Source organism: Centruroides vittatus, unplaced genomic scaffold, assembly GCF_030686945.1.
Source record: "Centruroides vittatus isolate TY-2023 unplaced genomic scaffold, ASM3068694v2 contig_575, whole genome shotgun sequence".
NCBI lineage: Eukaryota > Metazoa > Arthropoda > Arachnida > Scorpiones > Buthidae > Centruroides > Centruroides vittatus.
This window is the reverse complement of record NW_027122344.1, coordinates 1,583,731-1,606,586: the sequence shown is the minus strand read 5'-3', so window position 1 is coordinate 1,606,586 and position 22,856 is coordinate 1,583,731. Positions and strand designations below refer to the sequence as shown.

Genomic DNA, 22,856 nt, shown 5'->3' with positions numbered 1-22,856 from the left:
TATAATGAATTGAAACTAAAAAATATCTTTAGAAATATCATTAGTTTTGTAAAATGATCAAATTTAATTGCTATACTGCAAGATGTATTATATGAAACTTTACAATATTTGATTTCTAGGATGGAATCTGTTGAACACTAATATTTTTAATTTGAAGAAAGTTAAAACAGAATTTTTATTTACAATATCAAAAATTAAACTATTCAGTAATAAGCTTATAAAAAAAAGAGAGACCACAGATCCAGGAATGGACTATTTTTATTCAGTCTAGCGAGACATTTTTAACAATGATATGTACCAATCACAAACAGCAGCATTGGTATTGTAGATATATATAAAGGCAATTTTGGGGCTTGTAATTACATATGACAGAAATGTTCTTTTAATACACAACTTACATTTGAAATTATGATTTTCAGCAATAATTATTTATGCTAGTTTATTAATATAGTTTTTACATTAAATTATTGCCTACTTTATTATATTAACAATACAGTTATAATGGCCAGTTGCATCAATTCATTATTTAAGAATACAGTGTTTGAAAACTTATTACTTAACATACAGACAAATTACATTCACAATTAATTTAATGTGTGCATCACTTTATAAGATTAGCAAAAGAAACTCTATTAAAACATTTTTTTCAAAGAAAACTTTTTTTGAATTAATATAGTACTTTGAATAATTTACCTTTTAGTAGAAAATACAAGAAGACAATATGTAAATAAAAAAAAGGATTCTTAAAACCTATTTTTATGCAGTCAGTTTTATTCTGTGTTATCCTGAGTTGTTTAAATTATATATATAATTATTTTTCTGGAAATATCAACAAAACAATTACTTAAAATAAATTTTTTAAAAACATTAAGCAACTTATTAAATAAGTACTTTGTAACATTACAACTTAAGTTCTAAAAATTTGGAAAGAAACAAATTTTAAGTAGTTTTTCAGATATTTAATGATGGTTTAAAATTGTTGCACCTTTTCTTTCATTTCTTCATACTAAAAATATTTTTACTCATCTTTGAACAAATTAATAACAAATACTGTTCAATATTTGTAATATACTAATTTTTGTAAAGAATTACCAATCATAATCACTCTCTTTTCTGTGGACTGCAGGTTGGGGAGTAAAGAGAGTTGTCTCTGGATGGTATGCTTCCAATAAATCTTGTTTTTGGGTTAAATTTTCATCGTGGTCTTTCACAAACATGGTAACTTCTTTGTAAGCCTGTCGAAAATACTCAATGAATTTACTGAAATTTCAAAATAGGTTTGGCATAAGATTTTCCTCACCTGAAAATCCCTTCTAATAGTGTCATATTCAAATACCGCTTCGGGACTAGCAGCCGCTAATATGCCTTTAGGATTAAACGCTGCTGCTAAGGCTCTTCTTGTTAACGGATAATTTCCGTTAGAACTAGTATTGTTCATATTAAAATCTGAATAAGTTCCGCTTCCTTGGACATTTTCTGTTTAAATATTAATGGAATTTAATCATACAATTTACTTTTTAGCAGTTGAAAAAGAATTTTTTCTTATTTGTAATATGTAACCATTAAATTGCAAGAGCTGAATATCATCAAACTAAGTATCTGGCATAGCATTACCATTATTTTTGAATTTATAATAAACTTTGTATTTGTGCATAATATTTAAATCGTTACAACGTAATTATAATTTGCCTTTAGAGCCAAAATTTATCCCAAAAAAGTTTTCTTTAATAGGAAAACGAAAGTAGTTTTCTTTAATGGCCAGCAATTCTTAGCAAGATAATGGCAGACATCTGCAAAATGGATAGAAAAGTTTCCAACAAAAATAATTTATTGCCGCAGAAGAGGGGTTTCGATCACGAGAAAAAAGAAACTTCAATTTTGTTGTGATATAGTAAAGAAGAAAAAAGGGGAAATATTTCTTAACGGATAAAATGTAATATAAATTCTTTTAAAATTTTTTGAAATATTGTCATTTAACAAAGTAATAATCTCTACGCCATTCTTGCTATCATAGTTTTGATTTTGAGAACGGTTGCCAAAGGTTTTGTATCCAGAAAATGACCCGGATTTGTATATTTAAATAGTAAAAATTTGATGCCAGAACATCATATTGGCTTTATATCTAACTTTTATTCAATTCTATCCAAATATTAATGTTCCTTTTTATATTAAAACGAGATTTTCTCAAAGTTTTGGTATTTACGCAGGCTCGTATGTCTTCATATAAGCTTATCTGTTCCTTTATTTTTAAAAAAATTATGAATTTTATTTGAATATATCAAAATTTCAAAAAGCAACATTAGTTTTAAAACTTGTATTCTTGTACATAGAGAAGTATTGAAACTTATTTTGTGATAAAAGCAACATGCTATGGCAGTATTTTTCAACCTGGGGCCACGGGCCAAAAGTCAACTTCTGGGAAGGCAGAACAAATTTACAGGGGCCTCAAAATAAAATATTAGAAATGTAATTTAATCGTTTTTCATTTACCTTTGTATTTTATTTAAACACCATTTATTTAGTAAAAGGGAATTTTGAACCGAAAACGTTTTGTTGTCAGACAATATACATACATTTGCTTCTCGTAAACGAAGACGCACAGAATCTTGCACGTGTATACATAAAGCGTGTCACTTTCATTTTCCCCGAAAGATATTTACTATTAAAATATAGCATGTAGATGTAGTACAGAATGCATACGTGCTATAAAATTTCAATTTTGCACCACCGTTTGTTCACATCCGAAATGGCGTAAAACCGAATGTGGAATTAAACTATGTAATGTTATAAAAAAAATAAATAATTGTATATAGGGTAAATGTTCACTTAGGTAAACCTGATGGCGACACTTCCGGAATCTCGACGTCTCTTTTGAATTTTAATGTAGTTCTGGCTGTCAATGATTTTCAACAATTCTAACATCATTTGGTTTCTAGATTAATTTTTAAACAGGATTAGTGTTTTATGGCAAAAGTAGGACATCAAAGGATTTTTTCATTATTTAGAATCAGATTTTCCTGAAATAGTTGCTTACAAAAGAATTTCGTCAGATGTCAAGTTTGCCATAAAATTCGGTTTACACCCCTAGATGCAGATTGTATGAAATGCGATGGTCGTAGTAAATTAATTTATAGAAAAGATCGTGATTTAATTTTATTTCGATGTCACAAATGCAAGGCGAGCAGTTCGCAGTTTAACGAACTTTTAAAGGTAAATTCGGGAAAATTTCATGGGAAACTATTTTTTTCCTTCGTATGGCATCTAATTTGCATAGAGTATACGTTGAGCGCGACCGGTTTGGCTGTGGGCTCGAGTTATCGTATAGCTGTCGACTGGTCAAACTTCGTAAGACACGTTACGATGATTTCCTTGTATAATTTATATCCCAAATGAAAATTGGTGGACCCCGAAAGATCGTCGAGATTGATGAACTGTTGTGAGTAAAAGGAAAAACGAAAAGGGGAGGATTTGTCGAGATGATAATTCATGTTTTGTATGTAATGTAAATGACAGGTCAGAAGTAATCTGGGTTATTAGTAAATTTGTAAATTCAGAAAGCATTGTGTACGCGGACAAATGGAAAGGATATAATCATATCGACTTCTAAATCGATGAAACACGCAGAAAATTTCGTTGATCCGGTTACGAGCGTCCATACGCATAAAATTGAAAGGTTGTGGGGTTGTTTGAAAAGACAAAGAACTTGCCAATGCATTACACTGAAGATATAAAAATAAATACGAATCGGACATATGTCGTTATGTATAAAAAGATTCTGAAATTGGAAAAACTAAAACCAATAGAACGTTTCGAGTTGTTTCTTCAGCATTTGAGTAAGGTTTATCCAGGAGCGGATCGCGCACCGATATGGAAAGAGCCCGAAATCAATCCCCAAGAATAACGAAAATCGAAAGAGGAAGAAGAAACGTGTGTTAAAAGTAAGGGAAAAGAGTCAAGTAAGATTATACAAGATGTAGTTACTAAAGATGTTGCAGAATCATAGTTCGAAGAAAAGGAAGAAAAATAAAAGTATGTTAATTGTGAGTACAAATTTTTTTAATCTTTACAATACGGTTTTGTTAGTATTTATGCTGTTTGCCATCTTGTTTGTAGACATAGCGTTCACAAACAAGATGGCGACCGGAAGTGACCAAGAAGCCATCAGGTTTATTTAAGTGAATATTTACCGAAACACTGCTGTGGCATTCTTGACTTAAACAATAGTAGTATTATATATAAAATTTTAAACTTTTATCTGAATCCAATAAATTAGAAAGTTTTATTCTAATGAAAATCCCGTAAAATATGAAGCAATTTATTCTTTTATGTGATCAATAATGTGAAAAAAATTGGTCGTCATGATTATTAAACCGAACGCCATTTAATAAAGATTATAAACTGCTATAATTTTAGTATTTAAGATCGGGGTTAATGTTACCTTAGGTGCCAAGATGGCGGCTCGTCTCTGATTCCAGCAAGGAAACAGTGGGACGCACGTTCTAACCTAACCTATTCTAATAAATTACCATAATTATTAGCAACCAAATTATTAGAATAGGTTAGGTTAGGTTAGAACGTGCGTCCCACTGTTTCCTTGCTGGAATCAGAGACGAGCCGCCATCTTGGCACCTAAGGTAACATTAACCAAGATAGGAAAGCTATCCACATTTAATTAATATATTTCTACCAATAATCCTATTCTTGTATTTGAATTCAAATGCATACACAGTATTTAACACCAAAGTCTTTGAATCAGAGAACATTTCAACTTAGTACGGGAACGTATAAAGTAGACTGCTTAGTGTATCGAGCAGGATTTTTAAAAGAGTGGGTTAAAAATTCATAATTTAGTTTATCAGATTTTACAATACAGGTACGTAAAGCAACACAAAACAGTAGATCGGCGGCACTGAACTGATACAAAATAAAACAATAAGTTATACACAATTCCTCTCATTTGGGAAGAATTGAAATAAACACCAAAACCCTCTTCGTATGCACGATCTTGTTATCGAGCATCGCGGACAATTTTCCCAAGTGAAACTTTCACGCAAGAATTTCGAATATTGATTGCTTATTCGATGAAGGACCTTACGATTGTTTTGATGATTGAAAACAAAAAATCGCTGGTTTTCAATTTCATTCAAAGCCAGCAACGAGCTCCTTAACTTCCGGCAACATTTAAACCTGCGAGTGTGGCGCCACCTGTTACGATATTTTATTAGTTAAAAATCTAAAACGTTTTTATCATAAAATGGCAAAAAGCTTAATTTTGATGGTAGGGACGAGCTTTATAAAAATTGTAAATGCTAATAACGAAAATCATCATTTAAATCCGACCCTAGTCGAGATGTGACACACGACCCCTTTAACTCCCCACCCCGTCAACCTTTAACCATCAGAATTTAATAGCATCAATCCCCTTAATAAACAAACCTACCTGCAAAATTTCAGAAATTTCCGACAAAAAGCACAGGAGTTATTCGGCTTCAAACAGGGTGAACAAAATCGTGCCATTCCCACACACTAACATCTAGGCTATACGGGGGAAAACCCCCGAATTTTTTGCATCACTCGACGTTTCGAGGTCCCGAGTCCAAAAATTTTAAAATCTTGGAGGTCATTTTTTTACCGATCGCCATATTATAAAGTAAAAACGCAAGATGCAACATAGTTTATCCGCAAAAAATTTCGAATATAGAGTTCAAAAATTTTATTTTCCTTTTCCTATTACGAAATGATTTCATCGATAATATTTAGTCCAAGAAGTAAGGATTTTTACAATAAAGGAAAAAGAATTATTCAAATCTGTCAACTCTAGAGTTTAGACAGTTTTTCAGAGAGAAAATCTGAACACGAAAAACGTCCGAAATGTCAATCCACCCGATCGAGAAATTTTTTATCCGGTAGAAATGTAAGTAAAATTTTACGCTAGCGTAATTTGATACAAATAGATTAAGATATGAATAGAAAAAGAATTAATAGAAGAAAATTCCGTATTGTCATTTAAAATTTCCAATATAAAACAACATAAATAAATGTCGATTTAGAAACTTTTAACTACAGTGGGACGTTTCCGTCGAGTGAAGACAAGAGTTATTGTCTTCTAAATAAGAATCCCTTCCATGCACTTAGACCTAATTCTATTTGAAGGAAAACGTTTTTCGGTGCATTCGAAAGACATTTTCAGTTTTGACTTCGCTTTCCAAGACGATTGTTTGTATTTTTCCTGCATCCTAACGTTCGTCACGCGACTCTTCGTTTCTGGAAGATTGAACCGTCCTTTCTCGTCATTAACGTTTTGTTTTTGATGGTTCAAACACCGACAGAGAGTAATGAAATAAATCTGATTTTTCGCACTAAAACATTTCCGTGTCGATATTGGGAATTTTTACCGGCGTCGTCTTTAATATCATTTTTAGTCCCGATGATTCTTTAAATTATTCTCATTTTAAAACTTGGTTTGCTAAATAATTATTTGACATTTGAAAGAAAATCCCGAGAGACGTTCTAGATTAACGTCGCCCGTTCCCGTATCCGCATTATCTTCGAAGAGTTCGGTTTCTATTTTCTAAAATATCCAATCGGATTTTGTCAAACTTCGTCGACCATCTTACTTAATGCTTTTACGCGCCTGACGTCGAGATTTAAGACACGTCAAACGAGATTTCTCTTTTAATCCCAAATTAACCCAGCAGATTTTTACGTTGCCGTTTCACTCGAATAACAAATGGCGACTCGTTATCTATACGAGAAGGTTCAAAATTAGTCAAATGAAACAAATTCGCAATACATTTAAATTATTTGATTTGTTAAAACAAATATATCGTCCTATTCTAACAAATGGGAATTGAATAAAAATCGTATTACGGGGATTGATATTAAAAATAAATTGAATAGATTTCATACAGAATTATCTATCGTTTGTGGCTTTAAATGGATTTCTTTTATTTCTAATTACTTAATATATGAATACAGAAGATGAAATTAGGAACTGGTTTATGCATGCATCTAACGCTTTTGTGCGTCTATAAAATTTATTGAAAATTTTCAAAAAATTATTATTCCACGTCACGATAAAAATATATAAATCATTCCTTAATTTAAATATTTTAGAATGTTATTCAAATAAAATATTTTATAAAATGTAAATTTACATGATAAAATTAAATTAGGCGTTGCGATAGCTTCTATCAAATAACTATTTCACGTTTCTTTTTCCTTAATATAACTGTTTTAAATTTTCCTAGAAATTTCAAAATTATAATACGGTATGCGAATAAAATGATATCTTTAAAGTTTTATTGTCTCTAAATTTAATATAACAAAATAAACTCGTCGATTTATATATGTTTATGGTCATCTCATGTAACGATCTTACGATGATTTTCCGACAGAATAGGTATCTGCTCACATTTTTCTGAAAATCCTTTTTGTTTCGGTCAAAAAAATAAATAAATAAATAATAATTGAAACAAATAGGCTAACTACAATGTGAAAAAAAGGCATTTAGTTCAGTTTATTAAGCATATCTCGAGGAATCTCAATTGTTTTTATCGTAAGAAGAATCATTATAGAAATTTGAAAAGTCTATTCCTGTCAAATATTTCTATGCAAATTGCTTTATTCAAATATTTAAAAGATTTGGCGCTATCGGAGAATCTCTCCCGAACGTTCCGAATTTGTACTACTATAACGAACAATTAATTATAGGTGTAAATTTATAAAAAATTAAATAGTGAAATATATTATTACAAGGATGTAAAAAAGAAAAAGACGTACGTACCTCCGCCTCCGGGAACACCCAAGAAACCGCCGGGAGTAACCGACCCTTGATTTGTGGCTCCGTACTCTCCTCGACCCGTGTTTCCGATAGAGTTTTGATCTTCCAGATTCTGTTTAGACAGAGATCTGGCCATGGGATTGGCGGGAACCCCGTGTGGAGCCAAGTGGCTGGTTTCCTCGATGACCATTCCGGGTTCTTGTTCGTCTTGAAATGAGCTGAATCCTTTATCTTTTCTGTAGTAGTTTATCAAGATAAAGAGAAAGAGGACGATCAGACAAGCGAAGCCGTAGCCTCGGAACGTCACTTGGGTCCCTAAAGGAGGAAAAAAAAGCACTCTCTTCAAAATCCAGTTCTGTCACCAGTTCGAAGTCGACTTCGAGGAGTTCACGCTTTGTGTTTACTTAACGTTGCGATCAATTCGGTTTAAGTTTAATTAGGATTATACTTTAAAAAATAATATATTTTAAATTGAAATAAAGTTTTAAATTATCGATACTTTTTAAATACAACTATATGCGACCATCGTTGGATATAACGCGCGATTAAGATGAACTTGCCGCCGCTGTATTAACTCGTTTGCATGTCGGATTTTGGAAACTTATTCGATAAAAATATTTCCTTTTTAAGTAAAGTAAATATTTCCGTTGAATTTTTTCCATTGATAGATATTCAGGAAACTTTGCTGAATTATTGATACCAAACTTCCGAATGTGGGACCGGTTTGGCTAAAAGCTTCCTCCTATTTTATTGAAGCAGACAAACATTTAGCTCGTTATGACTGCAAAGAAAATTTTTACAAATAGTTCTACTGTTGTATTGCAAGAGTAGGCACGGATTGATTATTTTTGTTTTCAACTCGAGTTTTATTGGATCTCCTAACATTTGTTTCTTTGTCAGTAACTTTTTTCTGTTATTCTTTTAGTTTGGAGTGATTTTAAATTTCAAAGAATTAAAAAAAGAAAGATACTTCCGCTACTATCGATCGAATTTTTTTCCATTAGAAGGAAGCAAAAGATTTTTTACAGAAATAATTATATGTCAACATAGACTTTTTATACAAAAAAAAAAATTGTTTTCGTGAAGATGCCAATCTGAACTCGCCTGGAGAAAATGTAATTTGAATCGAATCAAATAATAATTAAATCTTTGGAGTGGATCCAAACAGGAGAAACAATTATCGCGGAAACATGTCAGCTTTAGTCTATCTCATCAATCCTCTTGTTTTGGTCATCGTTAATTTTACTATTTTCCTATGCTAATGTATTCCTAGCGATTAAATCGGACACGTTTCGAAACGAATCGATGCTTAATCTTTATTAAAATTTAAATTGTCTAATTAGCATAATAAACTTAATCTATTTCCTTCTCCATTTGGCCGTAAGAATAACTATCTCGCTACTTCGTTTATCCCAACTATTATCTATTGTTTTCGAGAGTACATTAACTTTAATTAAAACTTTTTTCTTTACAAATGAACATTCTAAAAATATATTTAAATTTTAATAATATAAAACTGAAGTAGCAAGAATTGCTACGTGTGATAATTTTAAGCATAGTTAAAAAAATTGAAAGAGTATGATCACTTAAGAACAAGTTAGGACCTTAATTACTCGTACTGGATAATACAGTTAATTAAAGATACTAACCAAAATGAGTGACGAAAATTCCTCCAATAACTGCTCCGCATCCTCTTCCTAACCCGTGATGCAGACCTTGCAGAACTCCTTGAGCCGACGATCTCAATGTTGCAGGAGTGGACTGAGTAATATACGAACAGCAAGCTGCCCAAACGGCAGCGTGAGTAATGCCTGAAATTACAAGGTTATTAATTTAAATATTTCATTTTTAAAGCGGAGATTATAAAAATATTTATAAATCCGGTTACTGGAAAATTTGTAAACATTTTATGCATATATTTTACACATTCATAAATTTTAACACCTGCCAAATATTGAAACAAAAAGTTGTATTCTTGTTTAATTATTCTTAAATTAAAAAAGGAATTAAAATCTGTTGTCAAAATTTTGGTTCTCCGTTTAATAACAAATTTATTGAACGTATTTTTAATGATAACGTTGAGTAGAAAATTCTCTTGCCATCTTTTTATTTTTTATCATTAGATTTAGGTAATATCAAAGAAGCGATTCAAAATAATTCATTTTTATTTTAGACTTATGTATAATTCATTACAGAGGATAACGGAAGAATAAATTTTATAGCAATTAATTATTTTTATAGCATTAAAGACCGTTCAATCAAATCTAAAAATTGCAAAATTTTTATAACATTAATTAAGGAAGAAAATTCTGTGAAAACGAATAAAAAATCGAAATCGGATTTTTAAAAACAATTTTTATTTGATTTTCTTCTCAAATTAATGACACTTAATTCCGGTTCAGAAAATTATATTTATATAAGAGGCATTGGAAACTATTATTAAAATGATTGATTGACTTTCAATTAGTTTAAAGAAATTTAAGTGGATTGCAGGTAATTCGTTCTAAAAATTACTAATCGTTTAAAGATAATTTTCATGATGATGACGACGACGATATAGTATAGGGGTCTCCGAAGCATATTTATCGTTTTCAGACACGAGTTAGTTCAAAGAATATAAACGTTTGAAAAGTCAACTAGAGTTACCATAATAGACCTCGATTATTATATAAAAACCCATTTAAAGAGTTTGTTAGATTTTTACAAATCTTCGCCAGGAGATAATTTTAAGATGTTTCGAGTAGCTTTGAGAACAAACCTTTATCGAGAATTAAATACAGTATATAAAATCAAAATATCGAACAATCTAAAAAAGAGTTTAATATTGTGTACTATGAAATTTATTCTCGATTCTGACGACATTCCTTCGAAAGAGAAGTCGCAGATTTTATACTGATTTACGTTCGTCGTTGTTCAGAAATAAAAAAAACTCGTAATCTTTAAGTTTATCGTTCGTACATGGCCCCTAAACTTGTCTTTCGCGGGTTATACGGCCCTTTTCGGAAAAAGGTTGGGGACCTCTGATGTAACGTATATATTTTTCTTTATTGCCGAACCATAAAAATTTTGTGTAAACTGCTTATTATATAAATGGTTATTTTCCGAGAGCATTTGTCCGATTTTTTTCTCTCGATCGAATTCTTATTCGTCCTTTGTGATCAAAAGAAAGCGTTTCCCATTTTAGAATGGATCAATGAATGCGGTTACTACACTAAATTCACCTGAGTTATTTCCCACAATAAAATGCGCAAAAAAAACGCTTCCAATTAAACTATTGCTTTGTCAGAATTTTCTAGTTTTTCTTGTAGAGAAATTTCGAGTTAAAAGATTTGTAAATCTTTTCACGTTTTCTATTTTCCTATAAATTGTTTCCCTGTCCGTAGGTCGCGTTTCAATCTTGTTCAATTTTGTATCTAATCCATAAATCGATAAAGTGTAGCGAGTATATAAGCCTATACGCGACTTAAATCAATATAAATTAAGTGTGTAATATAATAAATCCTCTCACCTTGGACGAATTCGAAAGGTAGAACCCACCAAGGGTTCCTTAACCAAGAAATGTATAGGAATCTGCACACGTTCCCTCCTAAACCGATGCACAGAACCTAAACATGTCGAATATATTTATAAATATATTATATTTATATTTATTTGTTATTTTAAATGCGAATTTAATATATATATATATATATATATATATATATATATAGCTTTCAATAAAACATACTTAAATAGTTAAATTATTATACCATTTCGAAATTTATTAAGAACCTCTTTACTACTAATTTTATATTCAAAACTTAATTTATCATTTCTAAATTCATCATCTTTTTTGTAATAACTAGCAAGCGCGCCGCTAATATAAGTATATCATACATGATATAGTCTAAATTCCTCTTATGTTTCAATGTGCAACGTATTTGTGTTCGTTACACTTAAATAATTATAAGGATCTTTAGAAATCTACGGAAATCAATAAGACATCTTCCATAAGTTACGTGAAGCTATTTTTATATTTTTCAACTATCATACCACACCCCGTAACGCGTCGCACATACCCACTCTCAAAATTACGTAACGCTTATCCTAGATCGACTAAGGAATAATACACAGCACGGGGTATCGAACGCTATGTTATTCTACGTACGAAGCCGTAACAAATGGTTACGCAACTTGTCGGAAAATGAATCATTCTGTTGCCCAAATGTCCAGATCCTAGCTTTACGTAATGTTTTTGTAAACATCTTCACTCCTTGTAAGGCATCGTAACGATTATCTGCACCCCACGCACCCATATCTTAGGTAATTTATGAATAGCCCGATGTTTATAAAACAAAGAATTATTTACAATTAATTGCGTTGATTGGCTATGCGCGAGAGAGATACGTGGGGAAAATATGTATTTGATGTAACAATTTTAATTAAAAATTTAATAGATTAAATGTTAAAAAGCAAGATAGAATTGCATCGTAACGAAACCAGACCGCCTCCATAATTTCATTCGGAATAAGAATCGTTTAGGTCTCAAACAACTGTAAACACGAAACTAATTAAAGTATCGGATAGATATATTAACTAATATCAAAATATATCCAGATGACGACAAACTTTTAAATAAAAATTTGTCGCAAGTCTCGAAATCGTCGATTAAATCTTCGAAGCGAGAGAATAATAATGGCGGAGTTAAATTGTATGATTGGCTGAATATAAATCACGTGCCATACACGAAACGTTGATTCTGATTAGCTACGTGTGACATTTCAATATTTATTCCTTTATATATTATTGATATATATATAATTATAAGTTAATCATTCTATGTTTAATTCATAGCAGTGTTTCCGAGTATTTGATTTAATACACTGCGTAGATATACTAGAATCTCGTAACACCGAGCAAAAATACATTTTGCGAGTTGCTAATTGAGATATAATACGTCGGAACATTCACGAAATGGCAATCTTGTATCGTACAGGATCCGTTCGCTCGGGCTGTTAAGAGGTCAGATAATCAGAATCCTCGAAGGTTTTAAACGTCATTTGGATTTATAAATTAAAATCATAAAACATTTTAAATTTGTTAAAATTGACAACCAGTTTTTAAAATGTTTAAAGAAACTCCCAAAAGACCAGAGAAAAAATAAATATCACGAACTATAACGTGTATACAATCTCGATTTTTCGGTAATTTAGAAGTTTTTTCCATAAAATAAAATATAAAATGTTCTGGTTTTCATAAAATTTGGACGGAGCATCTTTTGCTTTCGGACTTTTCTGTAAGCGTTACTTAATCCACAATGCTCACATAAGATAATTTCCTATTAAGAAAATATAATTAGTTTTGTTTACGCTTATATTGAAATTCTATATAATTTAATAGTAATATATTTAAAATCAAATAACTTTCAAGGAAAAAAAATCTACAGAACATTATGAACAGATGCTTATGTAATATCCAATATCTCAAGATAACGATGGTATGTAGCATTTAAAAAATAATTTTAAAGAGCAGATAGTATTAGAGATTTTTTTTTTCTTTTCTTAATTTTCCTCGGGCGCTTATTAATTGCTTAAAATCAGGAGAGTCAGAATTTCAATTACAAATACAGTCAGCTGCAAATTTCTATAAATACGGTTGATGATAAAAAAAAAAGCGACATTCGACTAACGAGGAGAGTACAAGGAGGTCACGGTGTCACGGGTTTTGATGAGCTTTAAGATTGTGAATGTACAGTACATCGAAAATAATTAATCCATGTTTCAGCGTTTCGTCCAATTGACCTAGTTTACCGAAATTGGGACTATTAGCATATACATTATCAGACAAAAATAAAACAAGACAGTTGCAGCAGCATAGTTTTAACACGTGCTCTAAGTTCGAAGGTTCGTGTCCGTATAACATTACTTTTTTTTCATTTTTTTTAAATGTTTTTTTAATTTTTTTAATATCTGGTATATAAATAATAAACTTCCTGACCTTGTATTTATTGAAAAGGGACAAAAATGCTATATATATATTTAAGCAAAGCTCTTGAAAATGTTATTCTTCTCATTAGAGTCAATAAAAATTGTCTTGCCCAATTGTAAAAGACATTTTGTCTACGCTTCCGTTACAAGCTGTGTGAGACTCACTTTTGGATACAGCTTGTTGGTTTTATTTTTGTTTTGCGGTGGCTGCAATCGTGGGTGAGCGTGCATCTACAACTGGAGTGTCACGTCTAAACGAAGAGTACTCGTTTCTGACTTACGATGACAAGCGAAGATATTACGGATTAGATTTGTAGCGAAATTTTATAGAAGTGAAATGAAGAAGAGGAATTATTTCTGTCACATAAAGACATTACAGAAGAAGACGACGACATTGAAACGTCAAAGTCCTCTCATTTATCCTATGAAAGTATCTGTTATTAGTGGCACTTCTACCGGCTATCTTATTAAAAAATATATTGTTTTATTTCTGAACATTATTCACTTTGTTTGGAAACTATAATAGAACGCGTGTATCTTGTCTTATTTGTGCACCAGGACATTAAAATAAAAGAACATAAAAATAAAAATTTAATAAAAAGTAATACTGTTTGAAATCAAGCAACCATCTTTAGAACAAGTATCACCAAAAGTGTTGTGGATTCGGAATCGGTAAAATTCTTTCGACTCCGGCGACCCAACCTCGAATTTTACTAGTAAAATGTGAAATACTAAAAATACTTTTTAATTAGTTTCTAAAGAAATCTCTTAGAAAACGGACACTTCCATAAATTTATATATCAAAAAGATATTCATCTATAAAGGCCATTTCATGGCAAAGGTTTATGCATATCGCACGCGACGTGTTCTACACTTTGAGAAAATATATTTTATTCATTTAAATGAATATATTTGCATGGAAAGAGAGCTGTACAGTACCGTCTATATAACATATGTGTTTTTGCTATTACACAACCAAAAATTGCGAAAAATCCCTCTATACTTGACTGACTATGCATTTGTAAAAACATCTTAGCCTTTATATATTATTTTGAGTAGTTCATATACTTTGCGAAAAAATGAATCTAAGTAACGTATGAACCACTCTAAAAACAAATGATCTTTTCAATGTGAGTGTATTGATTGATCGGTTTCAGATACTGGCACGCAATACTGCCAATCAAGGAACGTGCCTTCCGGAAGGTCTTTTAAGAGAAACTGGCCCCTTATCGACGTGAAGAAAACCTGGAGAACTTCACTAGCCGGCCCGTCAACTCGAGCGCAAACCCGAGCCAACCACCAGTGTTTAGAGATCAAATCCGCTTACCCAATAGTGTAGTATGGAGAAGACGAACAGTACCTGTGAGAATTTATACGTCTTACATCTCGAATGTTTTTCTTTGGATATCAATTGTTTTTTTTACTAATTTGACTAATTAATTTTTTTTATTGTCTTCCTATTGGTTGCGAGTTATTTATGAATATTTATTATTTCTTCTATAACATAATTTGGCCTTAATGGGTTGGTTTAGTTTTATTCGTTTTACGGCAACGCGACCCGCGGGCGATTTGCCGAGGCCCCCCTCGGAGTCTTTTATAGGACCCTATTGGCCCTAACGCCTCCCGGAGTCTTTTATAGGACCCTATTTAGATATTACAAACGTGAAAAAAACCCGGAAAATTTCACGTGGCCAGACTGTTGGCGAGGCGGAAGTCCAAGACCAACTACCAGGTTCAGTGGTTTTATTCACTCGGCTACTGATGGGCTAATTTGATCTTAAAACAGTCAATAGAAAAACGATGAAAAAGTAAAACAAAGATCAGAATCTAACTGCAAAAATTCAAAAGAGGGAGAGAAAACTGCAATATATAATTAATAGGATCGTTTCAGCTTATTATTCACTGGTTTAAATTCTTGCGGCACGATTGTACGCATCGGTTCTAGATAATCGATATTTTTCCAAAATTCATAATTTTAAATTCTACTGTTTACTTGAATTTAGTCAACTATCAGTTGGAAATTAACTATTCACGTTGTAGCCGGGCGGGAGAAACTATTTTACGGACTAATTTATTAAGTCATTCATCAAATCGTGTTTTGCGTTTCTGTCGTATTTATTATTATTATTTTTTCCTTCCTTAAAATGATTAAATTTTATTAGTTAATTATCAAAAATTGATTTAAAGTGAAATTCTTTTGGCGATTAAGATGTAATATGCTACCTTACGTACTAGAAAGTTATCCTATTTAGTATATCCATTTTTTCATTCTCACCATAAAGTTTAGTACAACTTTTATAGAAAAATTTTAGATAAAAATATTCAGATACTCAGTGATATATGGGGTGAACCAAAAGTAGATGGACAGTAAATGATAACATTTATTGAGATTACATATACAATTCTATTTTCTAACACGTACAATACAATTTTATCAACGCGGGTGCTCAAACTGCTGTCCATTGCAATTTACACAGCTTTGAAGTCTACATTTTACCATTTTACGCTTCACAAACATTTTTGCACAAGTATCTTTGTGTATTAATTTCTTGAAATGCATATCTGATGTAATTTTTCAACCATAACCATAACCATAACCAAGTTAAATATACACCATTGTTACGGTATAACCCTAACACAAATCCTATTCCACTTACTTTGGTTCACCCTGTATTTCTTAGAAAACATAGTGTGACATTTTAAAAAAAAGGAAAGGTCGGAGTCAGATTATTTATTTACCGAATCCACCACACTGGTCACAACTTTTACTATGCTCTCGCATATGTCATGTTTCGTCTTTATCTGTTAACTGATATGCTAATAGTTCCAATTTCGAATATCAATTTATGTACACTAAAGTCCACTGGAAGAAACGCTAAAACGTGGGTTAATTATTTTCGGCGTACATTCACAATCTTAAGGCTCATCGAAATCGTGTCACCGTGACCGTGTCCTCCCTTGTAAGTTTTATCAATGGCCTAGCAGTTAGGGCATTAGCCTACCGCTCTAGGAGACCTGGGAACCTCCGCACAGATAGAAAAATCCTACACAATTTTCGGAAGTGATCCGTCCCGGATATCAGGCCCCGTCCCTCACCAATTGTGTGGTCTAGCAGAATTCACGGAGGACCCGAGAAAAGATCCTGTTGCGGAAATAGCAGTAAAAAATTAAACCAGTTATAATTACATAGTAATAATAGTTTAAAATATACATTTACTTGTACAAAATAATATCTTAGAAAAAAAGGTAACGGCGAAAAAACGCACAAAAAATATCGTAAATTTCAAAGCTCATATTTTAAATTATGTAAATTGAAATGATAATAAAAGTTATTATGAACATAATTATTATACCATTCAATTCGTAAAAGAATTTGAGCTATGGATATTAAATCCATAGCAAGGAAAATTAAATGTGTTAGTGAAGATTTTACAACTTTTTAAGGTCCTAAGGAAACGCGATTTAATTCGATTTCTTTAAACCCGCTTCTAGGCGCACCAAATGATATCCTAAAATATGTTTCGATCGTTTTTGTACCGCATGTATAATTATATATATTTAGAGCATTGCCGTTCAGATACTAAGATGGTAGACGTATCTACCATTGATGTCACTCTATCTTAGGTACAAAATTTTTAATTAATGGATGGGCTGGGTATGGTCTTAAAGTGGAATATTAGTCGAAAAAGAAGTGATTGATAACAAAACATCGGAGATGTCAAGAAAATTCACTGGGGATGTTTGTGGTAACCATAGCAACTTCTTCCTACATCGATCTCTCCGATGGCCCGTTTCTGACGAGCATGAAGGAAATGATCTGTTTGATTTAATCATTTTTATATTTATATACATATATAAATGTTGGATTAGAATTTATCTTCGAGGATTTAGACTTTGAAAGTTTAGATTAAAGAATTTACAAAATCTTTTAGAAAAGATAAGATGCGACGGGGCGAACAGATTAATCCAAAATTTCATGGGGAGAGAAGGCACTACGTCGAGAGATGAGAAAGATTCCAAAGACACGTTATCACTGCCTTAATAAAGTATTTCGTTTAAAATACCAGATTGTTTTTCATAAATGATATTAACTGAAAGAAAATCAAGAATGCATCTTTTGGCAAACTTCTTAATAAAAAAGATAAAAATTCTCATTTATTTGCACAAAGTTGAAATATATTTCCTGAGAGGAGATATTAATCACACTAAAGAAAAAGTTGATTAATCTATTGTCAAACTTCGGTAAGAAAGACAAGAAATGAGTTCTTGATTTTCCTGGATCCATCTAATGTGATAACCATCTCATTTATGGACACGTAATTTAGTAATGATATAATTGAAGATTTTTTATACTAAATTAAGTATTTTAAATTCTTTAATTTTATCTTCGTACACGAGATGTTAATCACACTAGGAATCTTATCTGATTTCTCCTATTTTTGCCGTCATTTCAAAAATTCGTCAATTCTTATTTTTATTAACATTACATAATATAACATCGGATGTCGATAATTTGATCAAATAAACGTCATTTTCATAAACCTAAATTTTACAAAAATTATAATAGTTATTAAACTAATTAACGAACAAGTACAGCATTACTAATATTATCTTCGTCATACTCTTACCTTGGTGTGCCCTATTTGACGGATAAATTTGAAACTGAAGAAATAAGCAAAGATTTCCGAGATGTGGTTGATAACGGACGCAACACCGAACAGTGTGGGTGTTCCTCCGAGATCCTGCAGGTGCCAAAAGAGGAAAGTGAATACCAATCCTACCCCGAATCCCATAAACCATGTGACGTAGAGAAAAGCTCCGTATCTCAAAGTGGCAAACGTTCTTAAGACGGTAAACCATTCGGGTAATTTTCTCGTCGTTTGAGCAAAAACGGTACTCTATTACATAAATAAATAAATTATTTTATTATTAAAAATAATTACGTTTTCCTATTAATGATATTGTGCAGGATGCATTATTATTATACTTATGAGATATTGATTTTTCCTTATATAAAACCCTATCGATCGATCACAATTGATTAATAGCGTTCGTGTTCTATGTGAGATTTTAGAACCATTCCTAATATTGATCTTTTTGAAACATTCAGTTTGTTACCATTTAGCAAAATATAATTTTTAAATATAGAATAATGTAATATGTAAATTAAATATTAAGAATCGTAATCTGAACAAATAAAATTCAACATCTTCTTTTGTATAAATCTACATAAAATAAAATGAAATTCCTTCAATTCCTTAAGCCTTTAATCTCCTCTGCTTTATTAAAATCTAGTTAATATCTTTCTGTCTTTATTTCTTCCAACTGATGTTCAATAAACCTTATATTAGTTATAAAAATAAGCTTCGTCTAATTAAATATATTGCCAAAAATTATATAAAATTGTGTAAAAAAAATTCAGTTTAACGTTCTTGTTAAATACGTTGTAAGATTTATTTAATGTACACTCGCCTGTACTTCTTGATATTAATTTTATAAATGATATATTCGAGAAAATTAAGAAGTGTCTGCAACTACACGAAAAGTGCGATACAGCGGAGTGAAAATTCCCATTTCGATGTCGATATCGTCCTCGTTAAAACCCAGAGCAGAATGCATTAGAGAATTATCAATGAAAATGTTATTACGTGACACGATGACATCCATCATCTTTAAAGACGTTTGCCAACAGTTGCTACTTTAATCTAGATCTACCTGAAATGTTTATTTCGTTTGTTTAATTAGAATATTTCGTCTTTCGAGAACTTTCGTTTATGTTCTCTTATCATTAAAAGAAAAAGATTCAGAAGGAAAATTTACTTCGTTTTTTGTGACCTACAGCTACAGGCAAAACTATGAAATTTACTTTTACTTTATTTTTCAGTTAAACTTTTTATCTAGTAATTAGCGTGCCGATAACTTATTTAAGTACAGAAGGGTTTAGATTATTGTCATCAAAACTTTCAGATAAATATATTAGTTTATGCAAAACTTTCAAATATAAAAATTTCCCTTTCCTATTAAATAAGTTTCGATAATTAGATAAATAATCAATAATTCTTAAGCATATCTTAACATAATTATATTACATCCGAACTATAAAACTTCGAATGTTCTCTGTAGCTGTTTTATATCTTTTGCATATTCACATAAAAACTGATATAAAAATATATATAGAAATGATAATTTAACGTTTCTTATATAATAATTTTAACCTCGAGACGTCGAAAAGATTGAAATGTTAACTTATGCGGTACTCTCTTATTCACCTTTCAAAGTTTTACTGTATAATTCATTTAACATGCTGTAGAGTATGATTTACAGGAGAACTCGAAAGTATTGTAAATGTTATAACAGATGCAAAATTTTTATATTGAGATGTTAAAAATTAAAATATTTATCATTCGAAATCTTTAATAAATGTAAAAAGTGGAAGCACAATGATTTAATAAATCAACTTTGATAATAATAACAATTATTTACATTTCATAAATTTAAATGGTACATTAATTTATTCGTGTTTATTATTTGCTCTACCATTGATTATATTGTTAGTTTTAATTAAATGCCATATTTTTTGAAAGATTTTAGCGAGAAATTTTCAGAGAAGATTTATCTATCTTGCGTGCTTCACTAAACGAATACCGCCACTCCATTTTATTTATTTTTATAAAACAAATTATATGAAAAATGGAAGAGTTTTATCACGGAATACATTACATAAAATTTTAAAATATTGTATTCTTAAAATTTAATTCCTACCTTAGCCGTTCCTGGTCCTTTAGATGCATCTGTTCCTTCCGATTTTACAGCTCCATCCATAACAATTTGAGGATTTCCTTGATTAGGCCCATTCTGCATGACTTTCAAGGGGATGTTATCGTCGATGGAATCATAATCGAAACGAAATTGCGTGGCGGCAATGAAAGCGCATCCCATCAAAACAGAAAAAGTGGCGAAACAAATCGTATAATTTCTCTCTTTTTCGTGAGGTCCGCAGGGATGATCTATGAATGTAGTAGAATGATCGAGTGCAATTCCGACGAAAAACATGGCCAGACCCCATCCCAAAGAACCGAACATTCTTTGCTTTCCATAGCTATCGGTATTATCTCCGAGAAAAGAAAGAGTAGCTGAATCCGCTAAAGTAATGGATGGCGCGTGAATAATTCTCCCAAAATAACTAGAAGAAGAAGCAAGAAGAACACCTCTTGGATATCTTCCCATCTATAAACAATAGAACTAAAAGGTGGTGAAATATACGACGTGTGATGTTCCTTGTCATAATTGAGTGTATACTCGACAGAATTGGGAGACTTCCCTATAACGTAATTGGGAGGAGAAGAGTCACGATTGTATTTTTCCTTTTGCCTTCTGTATCGTTGATAAAGCTCCACGGTATCAGCATCTTCTGTTTTATTTTCGTCATTCGTTTCGATAACGACATCGTTGAGAGCAAAAAATTCGTCGAAGTCGGCGCTTCGTTTTGATCTTTCGGCATCCGGATGATACAAAATGTGATGAGTAGTGTTAAAAGTCACGCAGGACGATGCCGGGGGATGAATAAATGCCAGAGCCAAAGTAAAAACTATCCAGGATACGAGAGAAAGCAACAGCATCATTTTACCCTTTCTGAAACGATCGGCCATATTGCCCCATATAGGGGCACTAAGAAATTCGACAAAGGGACGTATACCGATGAGAATACCACTCTGAGTGGCATTCATTCCCAACTGTTTAAAATACACGGCCAATAAAGGAAACAGAGAACCGAAAGCCGAAAAGAAAAAGAAGTAAAACGTCTTAGATATCAGCAAATCCTGATTGACAGACGTACAGAGATTGTCAATGATATCTTTTTTATTATAACCGGTTTGTTTCTTTCCAGCTTCCACATCTTGTGCCTGTTGGTTTTCGTACTTATCGACCACCGCTCCGTACCCGTTATTATATTCTTCCTCTAAACCTTTCATTTCCACCATTTTCTTTTTCGATTTTCAGTTTCTTTTCATTCCTCAGCTTGGACAACAAAATCTATGCGTACGAATAATTAGAACGGAAATGCTTGACGTCACAACTTTCTTTATTTCGGATCGGTTGTTCCACCTCCAAGGCACTGACAGAAAACGTTGGGACGTTTTCTCCATACAGAATCCAATTTCGGGATAAGAACCCTTTCAATTAGAACTTCTGAAACGAAAATATTTACAAAAATAACACTGTATTCTTTCTAAAATGAATCATTTTTAACTTTAAAAGATCTTAAATTAATATGGAAACATCAAAACCACAGAAGATAGTCTACTCTATCAGATGTTTCGAGAGAATACTTCATTGTGGTTAAGCTCATTTTAAATATTATTTAAGATTATTTGTAACTATGAAAATGCTAAGTTATAGTGACAATTATATGAGGGACGACATGTTAAATTTCCACTGACATATATTTTCCCCAGAAGTTATATGATATTTATCTCGTGAAATATCAGAATCGAAGGTTATTAACTAATTTATTTAATGGATTAATTGAAAATACGTCACAGATGATCAGGTGTCCGACGTTTGAATCGATATTTCATCCCTTTACGCATCACAGTTACATATAAAGGTCACGGTTATAATAGTTTCACTCTCTTATCGGAAATACCGTGAAGAATTTGAACTCTTCTAAATAAATTTTGACGTTATTCTATTTTTTCCACCTCCAATAAATGGTAGGACCGCGTCAAGTGTCGCGATTGTCGTCATACTAACGTGTACTTAACGCTTGTAGGGTTTCGTAAAAATCTAAATGTGCATTAATTCGGGTGGTCTACACATTCCTAAACGTCTTTTACCTTATTTATCGGCGTTAAGTGGTGATAATTAGACACGTTGACTCTCTTACCTTTCCGTCTTGATCCAAACGAGCAACCGCATCACACCCACCTCCCGACGACGTGCCCTTACGTCATATAATAGAGCAAACTACAATCGCGTGGATTATTACTCATTAAATGTCGGAATAATACGTAAACACGAAAGACAATTATTGAATAATTTTTATTTTTTCGCCTAAAAATTTGTATATTAAAAATATTTGGTTTTCTCGTAAGATGACCGTATGA

At 31.7% G+C, this 22,856-nt stretch overlaps 1 protein-coding gene across 1 annotated transcript; it reads right to left on the bottom strand.

Moving 5' to 3' along the window:
* Positions 1–240: 240 nt before the first annotated feature.
* On the bottom strand, positions 241–22,634 carry LOC136979042 (major facilitator superfamily domain-containing protein 6-like). The gene is given in 10 exon segments (XM_067274918.1): positions 241–1,006; positions 1,093–1,235; positions 1,301–1,476; positions 7,787–8,098; positions 9,433–9,594; positions 11,292–11,388; positions 18,378–18,647; positions 20,512–20,912; positions 20,915–21,939; positions 22,587–22,634. Coding segments are annotated over 9 exon segments (2,391 nt in total). The 5' UTR covers positions 21,732–21,939; positions 22,587–22,634; the 3' UTR covers positions 241–993.
* Between the last annotated feature and the right edge of the window lie 222 nt (positions 22,635–22,856).